Source organism: Pteropus vampyrus, unplaced genomic scaffold (assembly GCF_000151845.1).
Source record: "Pteropus vampyrus isolate Shadow unplaced genomic scaffold, Pvam_2.0 Scaffold6, whole genome shotgun sequence".
Classification (NCBI taxonomy): domain Eukaryota; kingdom Metazoa; phylum Chordata; class Mammalia; order Chiroptera; family Pteropodidae; genus Pteropus; species Pteropus vampyrus.
The window spans coordinates 8,934,782-8,951,134 of NW_011888787.1; the positions used below are offsets into that span (position 1 = coordinate 8,934,782).

The window sequence follows — 16,353 nt, forward strand, 5'->3', positions numbered from 1 at the left end:
AAACAAAGTGGGAAGCGCATTCAGGACACAGGGTGTAGCATGAACAAAAGCACTGTGACATGGAACGGCATGACACGTACAGGAACCAGGGCTCGAAGTGAAAGGTGAAGACTGGAAGGAAAAGGAATAGGTAGAGGCCAGAAAACAGAAGATCTTGCTACTAGGTTAAGCTTGGCTCTGCCCTACAGGTGACTAGGAGCCACCACAGGGTTTAAGCAGAGGTTGCTGCATGCTTAGCTCTGTGTATTTAGACAGCCTCTGGTGTCAAATTAAAAAGATGGATTCCAAGAGGATAAGAATGGAGAACGGAGGGAGTCTAGAGGGAGGAAAATGGGGCCTGAACTACAACAGTGGTGGGGAGGATCCAGATGGGTAGACGAATCTGAGCAGCATTTATTTAGGAGGTAAACCGGCCAGGCTTCACACTGGACAGAGAGAGAGAAGGGAGGAAAGTGTGCAGGATAACTCCCAGGTTTCTGGAACTGTGCCCAAAAAGGCAGCTGGAGGGCATTTCATATACTAAAAGCTCATTTTAATTATGTGGCCTGTCTTCTAGTTTTTCATTTGAAACTTTATTTTTAATAAAAATGCCCTCACCCTACCTATATAAACTTCCCTGGCACCATGGCCTAACACGAACCCTCCTCTCCAGAGGACAATAAATCCCACTACTTCCTGCACATGTGTTAAGACATCTAAGATTTGGTGACAAACCCCTTAACTCGTTAGAGATTTTGAATATTCATTGCTGTAAGTTCTGATATTATTAACTCGTAACAGTTTTGATACAGAATTTATTAGTATTTAATCTCTCTACTAAAATTTGTCTTCCATTCTAATACTTGTTTGCGTTTATTTTACAATTTAGTGCAACGATCAGAACTTCCAGAATAAATGTTAAATAATGAAGCACATATCCTTCCTGTGTTCCTAAATGTGTCAGAAATGTCGTTCATATTTTACCAGTAAGTATTAATCTGGCTATTAGTTTATCATGTTCATTTTTTTAAAAAGCTCATTTAGAAAGATTACCATTTACAAATTGTAACAAAAATTAGGTCATTCAGTTGACATTACAAAAATCCACCCTTTACCCCCTCCCAAGATTTAGAAATATATTTTAACTTTATATTTGCATTACACAGTTACAAAATATAAAATAGCTATTCATAAACTCTTCCACAGAACAATAATAAACAAAGCATAGTATATAATTGGTCTCTGCTACCATTTTCCTACAGAAAGGATATAAAAACTTGTAACAAAAAGATAACTTTGTTTATAGGAGAGACTAACTATGGCTGGTATATTTTGAATATTGTCAAATGTAAATTTCAAATGATCAGAGTTAAGTTTATGTTTGAGTAAGGAGTAAAAATCGCCCACTAAGAAAGCAGTAGTCTTACCTGTAACGAACGTGAAAAGAATGGTCTTCCCTCATGCTTATCAAATTTTCCTCCATCAGGTCATATTATAAGCTGAGTATAATATGAAAATATTTTATTTTGTGCCAATCCAGTTCTTTACAATGTAGAATTGTTGCAGAACATTGTCCGGTTAGTATATTAATGAGTTGGTGTTAATACATCCTAAGCTCCTGCTTCTTCTTTATTAATAATGAAAGGAGGTCAATGTCAGACAGCTTAAAGGTTCAAAATGTATCCCAAATCCTTGCATCTCTGGCCCTTTCAGCAGCACTTCAGCAACATTTCTGCAAAAGGAATACAAGATGCTTTGCTTGAAGTCCTATTTTCAAAGAATAACCTAAAGTAATCCCAAGCTGTACATAATCACACAGCTAACTCCACAGACTGCTGTCACATCAGTCACGGGAGAAATACAGAGGGCTTAGCTGTTACCATGAAGCTTCTAAATAAAGATGTGAATATATGAAATTTGAGAACTGTACTTAAGTTTAATTTTTTTAATGGTTTGAAATAGAATTTTATATAATATTTTCTATTATAAACATAAAATGTGTATATTAGTATCTAAAAACAAAATTATGACCCACCAAGCTTTTAAAAACTATTAACTAAAATGAAAATTCAATAATCAATTAAACAAGTTGATTTTAAACTATAAATTCATTTATGCAAAGAAGATATTTTTGCTGATAATTAGGTTATATTTGTATTCATTTGCTCTCAAAGTATACTCTAAACTCTTTAAGGTCTTTAAAATGATTTCATTAATACTAAGTGGATACAAAAGAAGTTTAGGAAATATGTATATGGTAGAAGGACAAAACAAACATTTATATACTACTAGGTTTAAGATAAAGAACGTTATCATTGCCTTTAAAGTCTCCTGGGTACCTCGACCTAACTCATCACCTTCCTTACCCCTCTAAGGTGATCTCTAAACTGAATTTTGTTCATTATCCCCTTGTCTTTATAACTTTGCTATAAATACCTGTATAGGCCTAAACGATATATCATTTAGTCTTATATGGTTTTATTCCACATTACGTTTCTGAGATTCATCTCACTTGTTGTTGCACGTAGCTGTAATACGCACATTTTTATTGCTGTATCATACACCACTGTATGTCAAATGTAGTTCTCATTCTGCTGTAGCTGGGCATTCGGGTTGCAGTGTTTTGGGAGGTTTTTTTTGGCTATTATTAAAAATATTGCTATGAACACAAATTAATGACTCAACGTACTGGTTAAACAGCACAGAAGATACGCTAAAGAGAGAATGAGTGAACTAGGAAAAAATCCGAAGAAACTGTCCAGACAGACACAGACAAAGAGATGAAGAATACTAAAGAGCAGCTCAGAGCAAAGGAAGACAAAATGAGAAGCTCCGACTGGAGTTCCAGAAGGAAAAACAGAAAGAGCAGTAAATGCAAAATCTTCAGTCATAAAGATTGACAGGTTTTCGGAATTGAAGAGAGACATGAATTAGCAAACTGAAGAAGCGCACCAAGTCCTAAACAGGATTAATAAAATTGAATCCATACTCAGGTATATCACATAAAAACTACAGACCATCAGATATAAACTATAACCTGTAAGGTAACAGTTGAGAGAGACAATGTAATATTAAGATGTGTGTAAATAAATATACTATTAATACGTAAATTAGTAGATACAATTATAAAGTCCTGAAATTTCAGTGTTATAAACAAACCTATAGGTCAGTTAGTCCGACATTTGACTACACCGTTTCCAGAAAGATCTGACGGCTAACCCTAATTTTGAATAGTCCTTTTAGAAAGTTGTTCCATTCTTGAGCTATCTTTCCATTTCTACCCATTTCTTTCTACTGCTGCCATCCAATAAAGCCCAATTCCTCTCCCACATAACATCCTTTTAAGTATTTCAGCCACGACATAAACTAGACTCTAAGTAATACACACCCACTGCTTTGTTAAATAAGTAGTTAGAGTGAGGTTAGTAGGGTACAGAATGGTAAGGACCTGTAAGAAGAAAGAAGGTAGAAGGTGGGAAGGATCAGCCTTGAAAATATTGACAAGCTCCCTAGAGGAAATGAGGTTTTCATATTAATAACCGGTTTGGCTCATAAGAGACACAAAATATTATTTCTCCTATCCCTTCCACTGGCCAGCAAAGGAAACATTATCTTAAGGATGAAAAGGTAGGTAGTAGCTATGAATTCAACAACTCTCTTTTCCTTCTGTTCAGAATTACATTGTGCCTTTTTCCTTAAAAAACAAAAAACAAAAAACGGTATTAAAGAGAATCACTGTAGATATTCATAGCAATAGCTCCAATGTGCACCTAGATTACATAACAGCTAAAGTGTTAACCAAACTGCCTTCCACTATCCGATTTGAGGTTTAGGCTGTTATTTATAAAATGGTGCGAAAGGTGAAGTATTAGAATTAATTTAACTTAGAATTGAATTAAATGATAATTTCATTGAAATATTTTTTCCAAATATGAGATCAAAACAGAATTCCAAATTTTATCAATCATTAAAAAGCAGTTTAACTTCATACTTATTAAAATGTAAATACGTAGTCAAATTAACAAATGTATGTAAGTAGAGTTGCAAAATACCTTACTTTGGTAAAGCTGCAGGATAAAGAATTATCACAGAGAAATCTGTTGTTTCTATACACCAATAACAAATGATCATAAGAAAATAATCCCATTTATAATTGCATTACAAGTAATTACTTAGTTAGAAATTTAACCAAAGAGGTGAAAGACCTGTACTCTGAAAAATAAAAGACACTGAAGAAACTGAACAAGATAATAAATGGAAGGATATACCTTGCTTATAAATTAAAAGGATTACTACCTAAAGTAATATACAGATTCAATACAATCCTTATTAAAATGCCCATGGCATTCTTCTCAGAATTAGAATTAATCCTAAAATTCATATAGAACCACAGAAGACCCCAAATAAACAAAGGAATCTTAAGAACAAAGGGGGAGGTATCAAACTCTCTGACATCAAAATACACTACAAAGCTACAATAATCAAAACAGTACTAGAAGAAAAACAGCTACATAAGTCAATGCACTAGAATTTAGAGAATGGAAATAAATCCTCGCTTATACAACTAATTAATTTATGTTTCACAAAGGAGGCAAGGATATACGAAAGGGTAAAGACATCTCTTCAATAAGTGGTGTTGGCAAAACTGGACAGATACATGCCAAAAACTGAAACTGAACCATTTTCTTACACCATATGCAAAAATAAACTCAAAATGGATTAAAGACTTAAATGTTATATCTGAAACCATAAAACTCCTAAAAGAAAACATAGGCAGTGAACTCTGACATTGCTTAGCAGTATCTTTTTTGATATATCTCCTTGATCAAGGGAAACAAAAGAAAAATAAACAAATAGGACTACCTCAAACTAAAAAATTTTTACACAGCAAAAGAGACCATTAAAAAATGAAACAATGTACTGAATGGGAGAAAATATTTACAAATTATATATATATGTAATATCCAATATATATAAAGAACTCATACAATTTAAAGACCCCCCCCCCACACACACAAAAATCCAATTTAAAAATGGGCAGAGCGTCTACGACCATGCCACCCTGAACGTGCCCAAACCCGTCTGACCTTGAACCTAAGCAGGGTCGGGCCTGGTTGGTACTTGGATGGGAGACCACCTAGGAAGACCAGGCGCTATAGGCGTGAATTAATTAATTAATTAATTAAAAAATAAAATGAAAAATGGGCAGAAGACCTGAATAGACCTTGCTCCAAAGAGGACAGATGGCTAATAGACACATGAAAAGATGCTCAACATCACTAATCCTCAGGGAAATTAAAAACCACAAAAAAAAAATCACCTCATACCTCTCAGAATGGCTGTCATCAATAAACCAACAAATAACAAGAGATGGGGAACAAAGAGAACCCTCAAAGATTGTTGGTGGGATTGTAAATTGGTGCAGCTACTATGGAAAACAGCACAGAGATTCCCCCCAAAATTAAAAATACAGCTGCCATATGACCCAACAATTCCACTTCTGGTTATTTATCTAAAGAAAATAAAAACTAATTCAAAAAAATACATGCATCCCTATGTTCACTGCAGCATTACTAGTAATAGCCAAAATATGGAAGCAACCTAGATGTCCAGCGATAGATGAATGAAGAAAACGTGGTGTGTACGTATATATGCACACACACGATGAATTATTATTCGACAATAAAAAAAGAATGAAATCTGCCATTTGTGACAATGGATGGACCTAAGAGGGTATTATGCTAAGTGAAATAAGTCCTACAGAGAAAGATAGATACGTATGATCTCACTTAGCTGTGGAATCTAAAAAAAATAAATAAATAAACAAAACATAAACAGATGGTTGCCAAAGAGGAGCAAGTGGGGGGATGCGAATATAAAAATAAAGGTAATTGTTTAAAAGACTGCACAGAGAGCCATTTTTAAAACAATAAAGCAAGCAAGAAGACAGAATGCCATTCACCGTCCTACTAAGGACAATTATACTATGGTTTTACTATCCTCAACAGAGTAACCGCAAAAGTCACTCTTACGATCTCTGTAACATAAGTAGCAGTTCTTACGATTATTTACTGAACAAGCTATTTTTGATTCAATGGTTCATGTTACAGAACTCTCTAACCAACTTAGTGACAATGTGTTCATCCACGCTCCACTTCATATTTAACACCCAGTTTCTATTTTACTAGTGTAACACTAATATAATTTGCAACAAATATTAAATTATGAATTGTTCATTAGGATAAAAAATTGAATGACAGGACCAGGAAATGAAATGGAAATTACAGGTCTGAAAGAATATTAAGAAGTCACCAAGTTTAACCTCAACCTCCATTAAGGTTTATAACTAGTAATTTTCAAGGAACACATCTGTCTTGAAGAGCATTTCCCAGGTTTTAAAAGACAATATTCCAAAAACTCACTGCTAACAGAACTGTTAGTTCACAGCATCTCTTGGTCTGACCGCAGAGAAACAAAGAGAAAGCAATAAGTTTTTTCCACACCGTAGAAACTGACAGAAGCATACAGAAAGGTCAGCGAGTGCATAACTCTGATTGCCTCACGTTTAATTACTTGATTAGCAAGTCAAAAAGGCAGACTCCTGTCATAAGTGGACTTCTAGGCACTGCTCAAGGTATGTAATCAGGTGAAACAAATCCCAGCGCTCCTCTACTCCACTGGCAGTAAAGGATTTGCAAACGAGGCAACAGGGAAAAATAGAGAATGGACAGTTACCTCTAGATCTTTTGTCCTTCTTTCAATTTATCTAATCTACCCATGACTGCTACTCAAATGTCAATAACTTTTGGGTTTGTTTTTTCATTTAAGCATCTCTATAAACTGATAACACTCATAGGACAACAAATATAACTTACTTTTCCTGCTTCTAGGTTAGATCCTCTAAATTCTTTAAACTTCTCATTCTAATAATTCCTTCTAAGGTACAATACTCAAATTCTCCAAATCCTTTTCAGCTGTGATGGTTCAAGTCAGATACAGCAGCCCTTTATCAATTTGAGTGGGGATAAATATTGAGGAAGAATCAAGAATGTATTTACAATAAAGAACGCAGGGTACAGGTTACAGTAATAAATGTACATCATACCAACAACGGGGGTTAATAAAATAGGATGCCAAAACCACCACCTCTCAAATAAACTCAAGTAAATATCCTAGGTAAACTGGTAATTTTCTGTCAAATTATGTACCTGCTAAGTAGACACTAATTTACTTTACATGGACTAAAAGTGGCTTGTCGTCTAATTCACTTCTATTTCTAATTATATATTATCTGAAAGATACAGTGGGAAAAGCAAAAAACATAAGAAAATAGAAAAAAAGAAAGATATAGAGGAAACAAGATGACAAGTATAAGGAACAATACAAATTAAGAGTAGCAAGGTAAAATCAAAAAGTTTATATAGAAAAATATGAGAGTGTAAGAAAAGGCAAAGGGTGTAGTAGTAAACAGAATCCAACAGAAAGTTCAAAGCTTGATTTTAGTGTGGCAGAGGATGAGGAGCTAATTAAAAGCAAGAAAAATTATTTTGACATCAGAATATATGACTGATGGGAGAAATTAGTGCCTAAAGCACGGGACATCAGGCCCAAGAATGTCTGGGTATTTGATTCAGTAATCTGGCTAAGAGTACCTAGAAAAAAGTGAAAACAATGCCCAATGACTAGATGTAAGAGGCAAAGGTCAAGCAGTAACAGAATATACAAGATTTTCAATTTTGATCGGTCTAGAAAAAGCTAAAGGAGTTCACTACTAAACCACTAGTATGAGGAACACTAAGCGTACTTCTTTAAGAAGGAAAAAATCAAACTGTGAATAAGAAAACATAAGAAAATTATCGCTGACAAAGGAAAACAGTAAAAGCAGTGGATTAACCAAGTATAATGGTAGTACAAAGGTTAAAAGGCAAAAGCAGAAAAATTAGGTGTAATTACAAAAATAAGGGATAAACACACACAAAGTAACAAAATAATGACAAAATATAAACATGGAGGGGTAAAAATTGTAGTGATTTTAGAATGCATTTAAACTTAAGCAACCACCAACTTAAAAACAGACTGCTATAAACACAGCTTGGTATATATGAAATACATGGTAATCAAAAATAAAAAATCTTCAAAAGTTACACAAGAAATAGTAAAGAATCCAAACATAACTATACAAAGTCAACATACAAGAGGAGAAAGCAAGAGAATAGGAAAACAACAGAGAACTACAAAAATAATCAGAAAACAACAAAATGGTAATAACTACATACTTAGCAATCATGACTTTAAATATAAATGTACTAATTGCTCCAATCAAAAGACACAAGGTGGATGAACGGATTAAAAAAAAAAAAGAAGACCCGTAAATGTCACCTTCAGAGTCAAAGACACAGACTAAAAATGAAAGGATGGGAAAGACATTTCATACAAATGGAAACAAAAAAATAAGCTGGGGTAGTAATACTTATACCAGACTAAACAGACTTTAAAACAAGGGCTGTAACAAGAGACAAAGAAGGGCATCTCATAATAAGGGGCTCAATCCAACAAGAGGCTTTAACTCTCGTAAACATCCATGTATCTAACGTAGGAACACCTAAACAAAGCAAGTATCGGTGAACATAAAGGGAGAAAGCGACAGTAATACAGTAATAGTGGGGGCTGTAATACCCCATGACATCTATGGACAGATCATCCAGTCAGAAATTCAACAAGGAAACAGTGGCCTTAAATGACACATTAGACCAGATGGACTTAATAGATATTCTTAGAACATTTCAACCAAAACCAGCAGAATATACATTCTTTTCAAGAGCACATGGAATATTTTGCAGATAGACCACATGTCAGGCCACAAAAGTTTCAGTGCACTTAAGAAGACTGAAATCGTATCAAGCACCTTCTCTGACCACAATAACATGAAATCAGAAATCAGTTACAAGAGCACTGAACAACACAGAAACACGTGGAGGCTAAATAACATGCTGCTAAACAATGAATGGGTAAATAAAGAGATCAGAGAAGAAATCAAAAGATACCTTGGGACAAATGAAAATGAAAACACAACCACTCAAATCTATAGGACACAACCAAATCAATTCTAACAGGGAAATTTACAGCACTACAGGCCTACCTAAAGAAATAAAATCTCAAATAAACAATTTAACTTTACACCTAAAGGAACTAGAAAAAGAAGAACAGAGCCCATGGTGAATAAAGGGAAATAATATATGAGCAGAAATAAATGAAATAGAGTCTAAGCAAACAACGGAAAAGATGAATGAAACCAAACAGCTAAAGAAATTGTGAGAAGAACAAATTTAGAGATATCAGGCTACCTGATATCAAACTATACTACAAGGAAATAGTAACCAAAACAGCATGGCGCTGGCATCAAAACGGACACCTGGATCAGTGGAACAGAATAGAGAATCCAGAAGTAAACACGCACCTCTATAGTCATTTATCTATGACAAAGGAGGCAAGAATATACAATAAAGACAGTCTCTTCAATAAATGGTTTTGGGGAAACTAGACAGATAGATGCAAAAGAATGAAAGTAGACCACTTTCTTATACCATACACAGAATAAACTCAAAACAGACTAAAGACTCAAATGTAAGACCCAAAACCATAAAACTCCTAGAAGGAAACATAGGCAGTGAATTCTCTGACATCGCTCTTAGGAATATCTCTTTTGATATATACCCCTGAGCAAAAGAAATAAAAGAAAAAATAAATAAATGAGATTACATCAAACTAAAATATTTTTACCCAGCAAAAGAAATCATCAACAAAGCAAAAAGGCAACAAACTGAATGAAAGAAAATATCTGCAAAAAACACCTCAGATAAGGGATTAAGATCCAATATATATAAAGAACTCATGCAACCTAACAACAAAAAAAAACAAACGACCTGATTTAAAATGGTCAGAGGACTCAAACAGGCAATTCTCCAAAGAGGACATACAGATGGCCCATAGGCATATGAAAAGATGTTCAACATTACTAATCATCAGAAAATGCAAATTAAAACAACGAGGCATCATCTCACACCTGTGAGAATGGCCATCACAAATAAATCAACAAACAAAAAGTGCCAGCGAGGATGTGGAGAAAAATGAACCCTTGGAGCGCTGTTGGTGAGACTGCAAATTGGTGCAGCCACTATGGAAAACAGTAGAGAGGTTTCTCAAACATTAAAAATAGAACTCCACTTCTGGGTACTTATCCAAAGAAATCCAAAACACTAATTCAAAAAGAAATCTGCACCTATATGTGCACTGCAGCATTACTTACAACAGCCAAGATATGGAAGCAACCTAAGTGCCCATCAATAGACGAATGGATAAAGAACATATGGTACATACATACAATGGAATGTTACTCGGCCATAAAAAAGAAGTAAATCTTGCCATTTGTGACAACATGGGTGAACCTAAAGGGTATTATGCTAAGTGAAATAAATCAGAGAAAGACAAATACCACATGATTTCTTATATGTGGACCTAATGAACAAATAAAACAGAAACAAACTCAGATACAGAGAACAAACTGATGGCTGCTAGATAGGAGAGGGGTTGAGGGTTGGGTGGAAAAGGTGAAAGGATTAAAAAGCACAAATTAGTAGTTATGAAACAGTCACGGAGATGTGAGGTACAGCATAGGGAATACGGTCAATAATATAACTATGTATGGTTTCAAATGGGTACGAGACTTATCAGAGTGGTCACTGCATAGGTTATAGGAATCACTATCGTGCACACCTGAAACTAATATTGAATGTCGATGGTAATTGGAAAGATTTTAAATATTATAAAAAACAATTTCTAATTTTGAGGATAGGTAGAACAGTATCAGTGTGCACAGTGACTGACAAATTAGATTGCGAAAGTGATACTTTGGAGAGGAAAAAATAGAATACTTGCAGTTGGTAAAGCGCTATATTAACAAATAATAGCTGAAAAAATAATCAAGCTCGAGATAATTTGAAATCAGATAAAATTTGGTAAGTGGTGAAATATCCGCAGAGAGGAAAGTAGAACTGAATATTTTTGAATAGTCGCACATCTTATAAACTAAATTTTTTAAAAAGTACCAGTGAGATCCAAACGATAACACTGCAATAAATCAATGGCAAAATTAAAGAGGAATTGCAAAAGGAGAAACAAATTAAAGCAATGCATAACCCTTCTGATTCCTTATTCAACATACTCAATCTGAAAACCAATAATATAATCAAGCAGTTGCATAACACTGTGAACTAAAGATAACTCAAGATTATGTATGTGTATCTACCTATCTATAGCGTCGAACATGGTTTTAGTGTTAACGAATAATTGTCTTATATACCAAATGTAAATTGCACAATCCTAATAAACAATCACAGTACTTAGTTAAGCAGATCATTATATTCTCTATCTTTTTGCAGATATTAGAATTTACTACAGGTTATGCTGTAAAACTGTATCGGTAAAGTTTTTCTTTAACTAAATATATAATCCTAAAGCATGTACTCCAATTAAAGTCTTAATTTTTTTCTAATCTTTAAGATTGCAACAACCAATGTTAGTCTGTGTGATGTTACACCAAGTTTAGAAAACAGAGATAACAAACAGGACTTTAAAAAGGCAAAACTGGGTTCAAATACATTTTTAAACAGAAATAAATTCCAAATGTAAAAGGATTATAAAAGCCTAAAAAAGATCCCCAGGGAGTTTGAATTTAGAATTCTTCATGAGAAAATATAATTGTCTTCTCCTTCCAAAAGTTATCACTATTCTGTGAAAAAATGATTTGTCAATTCAGGAATGCTATAATATGATACAAGAAGAATAATTCCAAATAAAAAGGACTAAGGAAAGTTTTCTGGAAGTAGGAATATCTGTAGTGCACCTTGAGGGGCGGGCAGACCTCATCTGGCAAATGGAGGAAACGGCTCGAGCGAAAGCCAGGAGCTGGGAACGCACACAATGTGTACCAGGGCAAGCACTGGGCGGAGGGAAAGGGAAGTCTAAGAAGGTACTAAATTCTGGGGACTCTGAATGCGAATGTGGCACATATTGGGCCTTGAATTTACATAATGTGGAACCCCGTAATTTGAGGCACATATTGGGCCTTGAATTTACATAATGTGGAACCCCGTAATTTTTTTAACAAAGGAATAGCAAAGTTGGATCTGTGTCAGGGAGATAAACTGGCAGCAACATACAGGGCAGGGCGGGGAGACAGAAAACTGCAAAGCCTCCAAAAAGCAACCGCAGATGACAAGAAGCCTTCTCTTCATCTCAAACCACCAAGCAAATTGTTTTGCACATAACTGATGATGTCCAACAAACTTTTCTGATGTCTTGCGTGGGAAGAAGAACAGAACTATGAAGCAGCAAAAAAATCCTATAATATTGAGAAAACCGTACTTTAACACATTTCTGCTTCACGGTGAGGAGTATATTCGTATTCATGTAAACAACTCAGGAAAGTCTTACTCTTAATTTTTTACTGTTTTTATAAAGATGAATAAAAAGGATAGTGAAAGCATTATGTGATTTATAAGGTATTGAAAGGAAGACAGCAGTCCTAAAAGACTCTAATATTTCTGTGTGTTTCACACAAAACATGGCACCTACAGGTATTTTTCTTGTTGTTATTTGTCTGATGTCTCTAAGATGGATAAAAATGATTTTTTTTTTTTTAATGAAGCTATGTGCCCCCACCATCTTGACCGGAACTCTAAAGCTCTTACAGGCATCTTAAAAGTAGGATTATGTCCCTCCAAATGGAATCCAGAGTCCTGGAGGAGAGTCAAACACACAGAAGCAACACAGCACGTGCTCTGGGGTCAGGCCCCTGGTTTGAATACCAGCAATAACTTACTAGTTATATGATCCTAAGCCAGTTAAACTCTCAGAGTTGGTTTGGGCACAATGATTAAAGATATGATTTATAGAGAACCTAACCCAGTGCCTGGCTCTGGTACTCCATAAATTATAGTAGTAATAATGATAATAGCTATTGTTCTCATTATATAAAAAGAACATCTCAATTAGAATAGATTTAGAAATTGTCTAAATCCATGTTAGGTTTTCAATTTTAAAATTCCAGGGAATTACAAAATTTTATCTTTTCAAGTGAATCTTACAAAATACTTGATGCTTAAGAACAAGGCCCTTTAATGAACTACTATATCCTATCTTTGTTGTAATTAGCCTAGTACCAAGTCTGAGATTTATATTAAAATATAACATTTCTAACAGTGATATAATAACAGAAGAAAATACAACTGCTTATCTAGCCAAAGAGGATTTCGGGGAAATGCCTCTACGATATCACTCAACTTTTTACTTTGTATCCGCTCCACTCCTTACATTACAAATAAGAGCCGGAGAAGAGCTTGCTAGACCGAATCCGTGGTAAGGTAGAGAAAAAAGGGGACTGTCCCTCATCCCGACTCTCTTCACAAACACCCAATTCACCACAGGGATCACTTCTGAACAATCAACCAACGCTGATTCTCGAGCAGTGACAACCCGAGCAAGAGTGGTATTAATCAGAGGTGATCGCACTGGTGGTTATCAGGCCGGAAATCTACCCTTCTCAAGTGGCAGCCTGAAAATGCAGCTCGGTTGGCGTTCCCTTCCCGCACACGCCACCAGACTCCTCTGCAAGCCGACGGAAAGGAAAGCCAAGAAGCTTCTTCTGCGCTAGGGTTAAATTACGCATTAAGGCAAATAAAATTTCCATCCTGACTCGTTTTGAGTTCAAATGATACTAGTTAATTAAAAGGATCTAACTGGTTACCATTAAAACAAGAAATTACAGATTCTCCACTTCTTACTATTCGAAGATATTCTACAGATATTCACGAAAAGGCTTTCTTAACATTCTGTGCTTACTAAAACTTTTTGCGGCAACTACCAGTTTCTACGGTAAATCGACAGGCTGGTGCCCAAAAGGGCCCTGAATCGAAAGGTGGTAAACGCAGGTGTGTGACAAAACCAGGAACTGCCCGGTGGAGACGGCCCGCGCGCCACTCCAGGTGACCACGATCGGCCTCGGATTTAACTCCACGGGGCTGCGGGGTTTCAGCGGGTTCTCGCAGAGAATACACGAAGAGCCACTGGAGCCTACTGCACTTTTTATTTTCAAATATCAGCGAACGCAGCTCGTCCGCTCTGCTCGCCCTGGACGATCCCCACGAGAAAGCGACTGAGCCTCGTCCCGGGGCGCGCTGCCCCGCACCCCGAGTTTCTGGTTTCCCGACGCCGCGTCCCCCCCGTCCTCCTCCGGACGGCGGTCGCCCCCAGACCGCGGACGCGGGGCCCGCCCCACCCGCACGCACACTCCCGGTCGCCCCCGTCCGCGGGGCGCCCTCCAACGCCCCCCAGAACTCACCTGGCGCGGGCCGGCGAGGGCGCAGAGCGCGGGGGCCGCGGAGCCGCAGCAGCCGCCGCCTCGGGCGCCGGGCGGGTGGCCGCGTCCCCGCCCCCCGGCGGGCGCCGGGCCAGGCAGGGACACCGCGGGAGGCCGAGGCGCGCCCCTCGCGCCCGCCCCCAGCCGCGCGGGACCACGTGAGCCAGCGCTCCCCGCTCTCCCCTCGGCTGCGCAGGGGTCCCGCCGCCAGCTCGGGGTGCAGCGCCGCCCGCCCGCTCCCGCGCCCCTCCTCTGCGCCTGCGCCGCAGCGCCCGTCGCTCGCATTCAAACCGACAACGCCCCGCGTCTTTCGGACCCGCCAATGGCCGGCGCGGGGCGTGGAGGGCGGGGCGCTGCGTGGTGGGCAGAGCGGGACCCGGCGGGGCTCGGTCCTCCCGGCCCCCGACCGCCGAGTCGAAGTTGCTTCCCTGTCCTCTTCTTTCTTCTCCAGACACTAAAGGGCCGAGCGATGAATATCGTCCTGACAGAGCTGTGCGGAGAGAGTCGAGCCCAGACCCTTCGAAAAGATGGGAGCCCCAAACAAGTGCCCCCTGCGCTGAGGGCTCGTCCGGGCCTAGAGAAGGAGTATCCCAAGCGGCATTTGTGTGTTGTTTGAGAAAAAAGAGGGCTCTGTGAAAGGAACAGGGGGACCGTGTGACAGTGTGAACAAGGCAGCCTCAGTTCTGGTGGCTGTGTCACAATTCTGGCGTTTCCAGCTGTTTAAAAGGGAAACTTCTGTTGACTGCAGAATCGCTAGTTCCCAGGAAAATCGAGTGGCACTTTTACTGTTTCAGGCTGCTACCTTCCACATACACTGAGAAGAATAAATTTTATTTTTATTTTCATTCACTACCTCTCCATACCAAGGTAACCAAAAAATGGGTCTCAGTTTGTTCTCCACAAAAACACCAAGACCATAGTCTCTCTGGACGAAAGAATCTGATGGACTTAGATTATTTCTCAGATATTTCTCCATTGAAATGAAATTTAAATGTTTCTACAGGCTCAAGGATATGTTGAAGAAAATCCCAGTTATAGTGTCTCTCTGAATGAGATAAATAGTGACCAAACACCGTTTCTCTTATTTGGAACATGTTATGGCAAATGGTTAAAATAGCAGCCTTGGCATCAAACTAGACTTACATTTGAGTTCCACCTCTGCCACTTACTGGCTAAATGACCTTGAACAGGTTAATGATCCCCTTTAGCCTTAGTTTTCCCCAACTGTAAAACACAGATAATACTCTTTTCGTAAAGGTGATTGTGAAGCTTCAGTGACGTAAGTTTTGTTAAGTGGTTAACATAGTGCCCGACTGCTCCATAAATGGTACCTATTATCATTAGTATCAACAACTATCTTTAATATCAGGTGCTTATAAACAACTGAATTAGCTGGCTGTACTATCTCAGAGGTAGGTATTATAATTCTTTCTTACTCATAAACTCTCCTTTGGAGTTTTGAAACGAAACCCACAAAGGAAGTCCAATATATCAAATTCAACATGTCTAAATGAATCATTATTTCCTCCTCCCAAATCTTCTTTTACACATATGACTTCTCATCACTCATATAAATTATCTCTAACTTACTCAGATTGAATTATCTTTTGAATTAGCTTTTAAAAAGCATAAATCAGATTATGTCACTCTTCAACTTGAAAACCTTCAGTGACTTCACACTTGATTTAAAACCCAATTCCCTACCATGGCCCGCAAAGCCCCAAACCATCTTGCCCTACTTCTGTTTCTACGCTTCTGCATGTCCCTCTCCTCCTGGTATACTACCTGCCAAGTAGACAGGGCATTCCTTGGGGGCCTCTCAGGCCTTCTCCCTGACAGTTCCCTCTACCTAGATTTTTTTCCCCCAGGCTCTTTGAATAGCTAGCTTCTTTTCTGCCGTCAGTTTTCAGCTCATTCATTACAGTACTCAGCAAGTATTTAATAAATTTCTGCTCCGT

The 16,353-nt window shown here is 37.7% G+C and overlaps 2 protein-coding genes and 1 pseudogene across 4 annotated transcripts in view; 2 read left to right on the forward strand and 1 right to left on the reverse strand.

Annotated features, from left to right (window-relative positions):
• Window positions 1-14,482, reverse strand: part of GPSM2 (G protein signaling modulator 2) — a 42,270-nt gene extending 27,788 nt beyond the window's left edge. For 2 of the 3 annotated variants that reach the window (XM_011368051.2, XM_023536157.1), the window contains exon 1: window positions 14,378-14,482. Coding sequence is in view for 1 of the 3 variants with exons in the window: in XM_011368041.2 (XP_011366343.1) it covers window positions 1,407-1,462 (56 nt within the window). In the remaining 2 variants the exon portion in view is untranslated. Of the gene's footprint in view, window positions 1-1,406; window positions 1,712-14,377 lie in introns of all 3 variants that reach the window. The other variant, XM_011368041.2, reaches the window with a different exon arrangement.
• Window positions 1,610-15,627, forward strand: LOC111745248 (translation initiation factor IF-2-like). The gene is made up of 2 exons (XM_023536168.1): window positions 1,610-1,711; window positions 14,378-15,627. Exons 1-2 carry the CDS (start codon window positions 1,632-1,634, stop codon window positions 15,009-15,011), a joined length of 714 nt encoding a protein of 237 aa, XP_023391936.1. The 5' UTR covers window positions 1,610-1,631; the 3' UTR covers window positions 15,012-15,627.
• On the forward strand, window positions 5,024-5,141 carry LOC111745532 (annotated as a pseudogene).
• Window positions 15,628-16,353: the final 726 nt, after the last annotated feature.

Coding starts and splice junctions, on each gene's coding strand:
- LOC111745248 (XM_023536168.1), top strand. CDS start 1,632: ATGTCAGACAGCTTAAAGGTTCAAAATGTATCCCAAATCCTTGCATCT. Junction 1,712..14,377: donor GCAGCACTTCAGCAACATTT/CTGCAAAAGGAA, acceptor CCCAGAACTCAC/CTGGCGCGGGCCGGCGAGGG.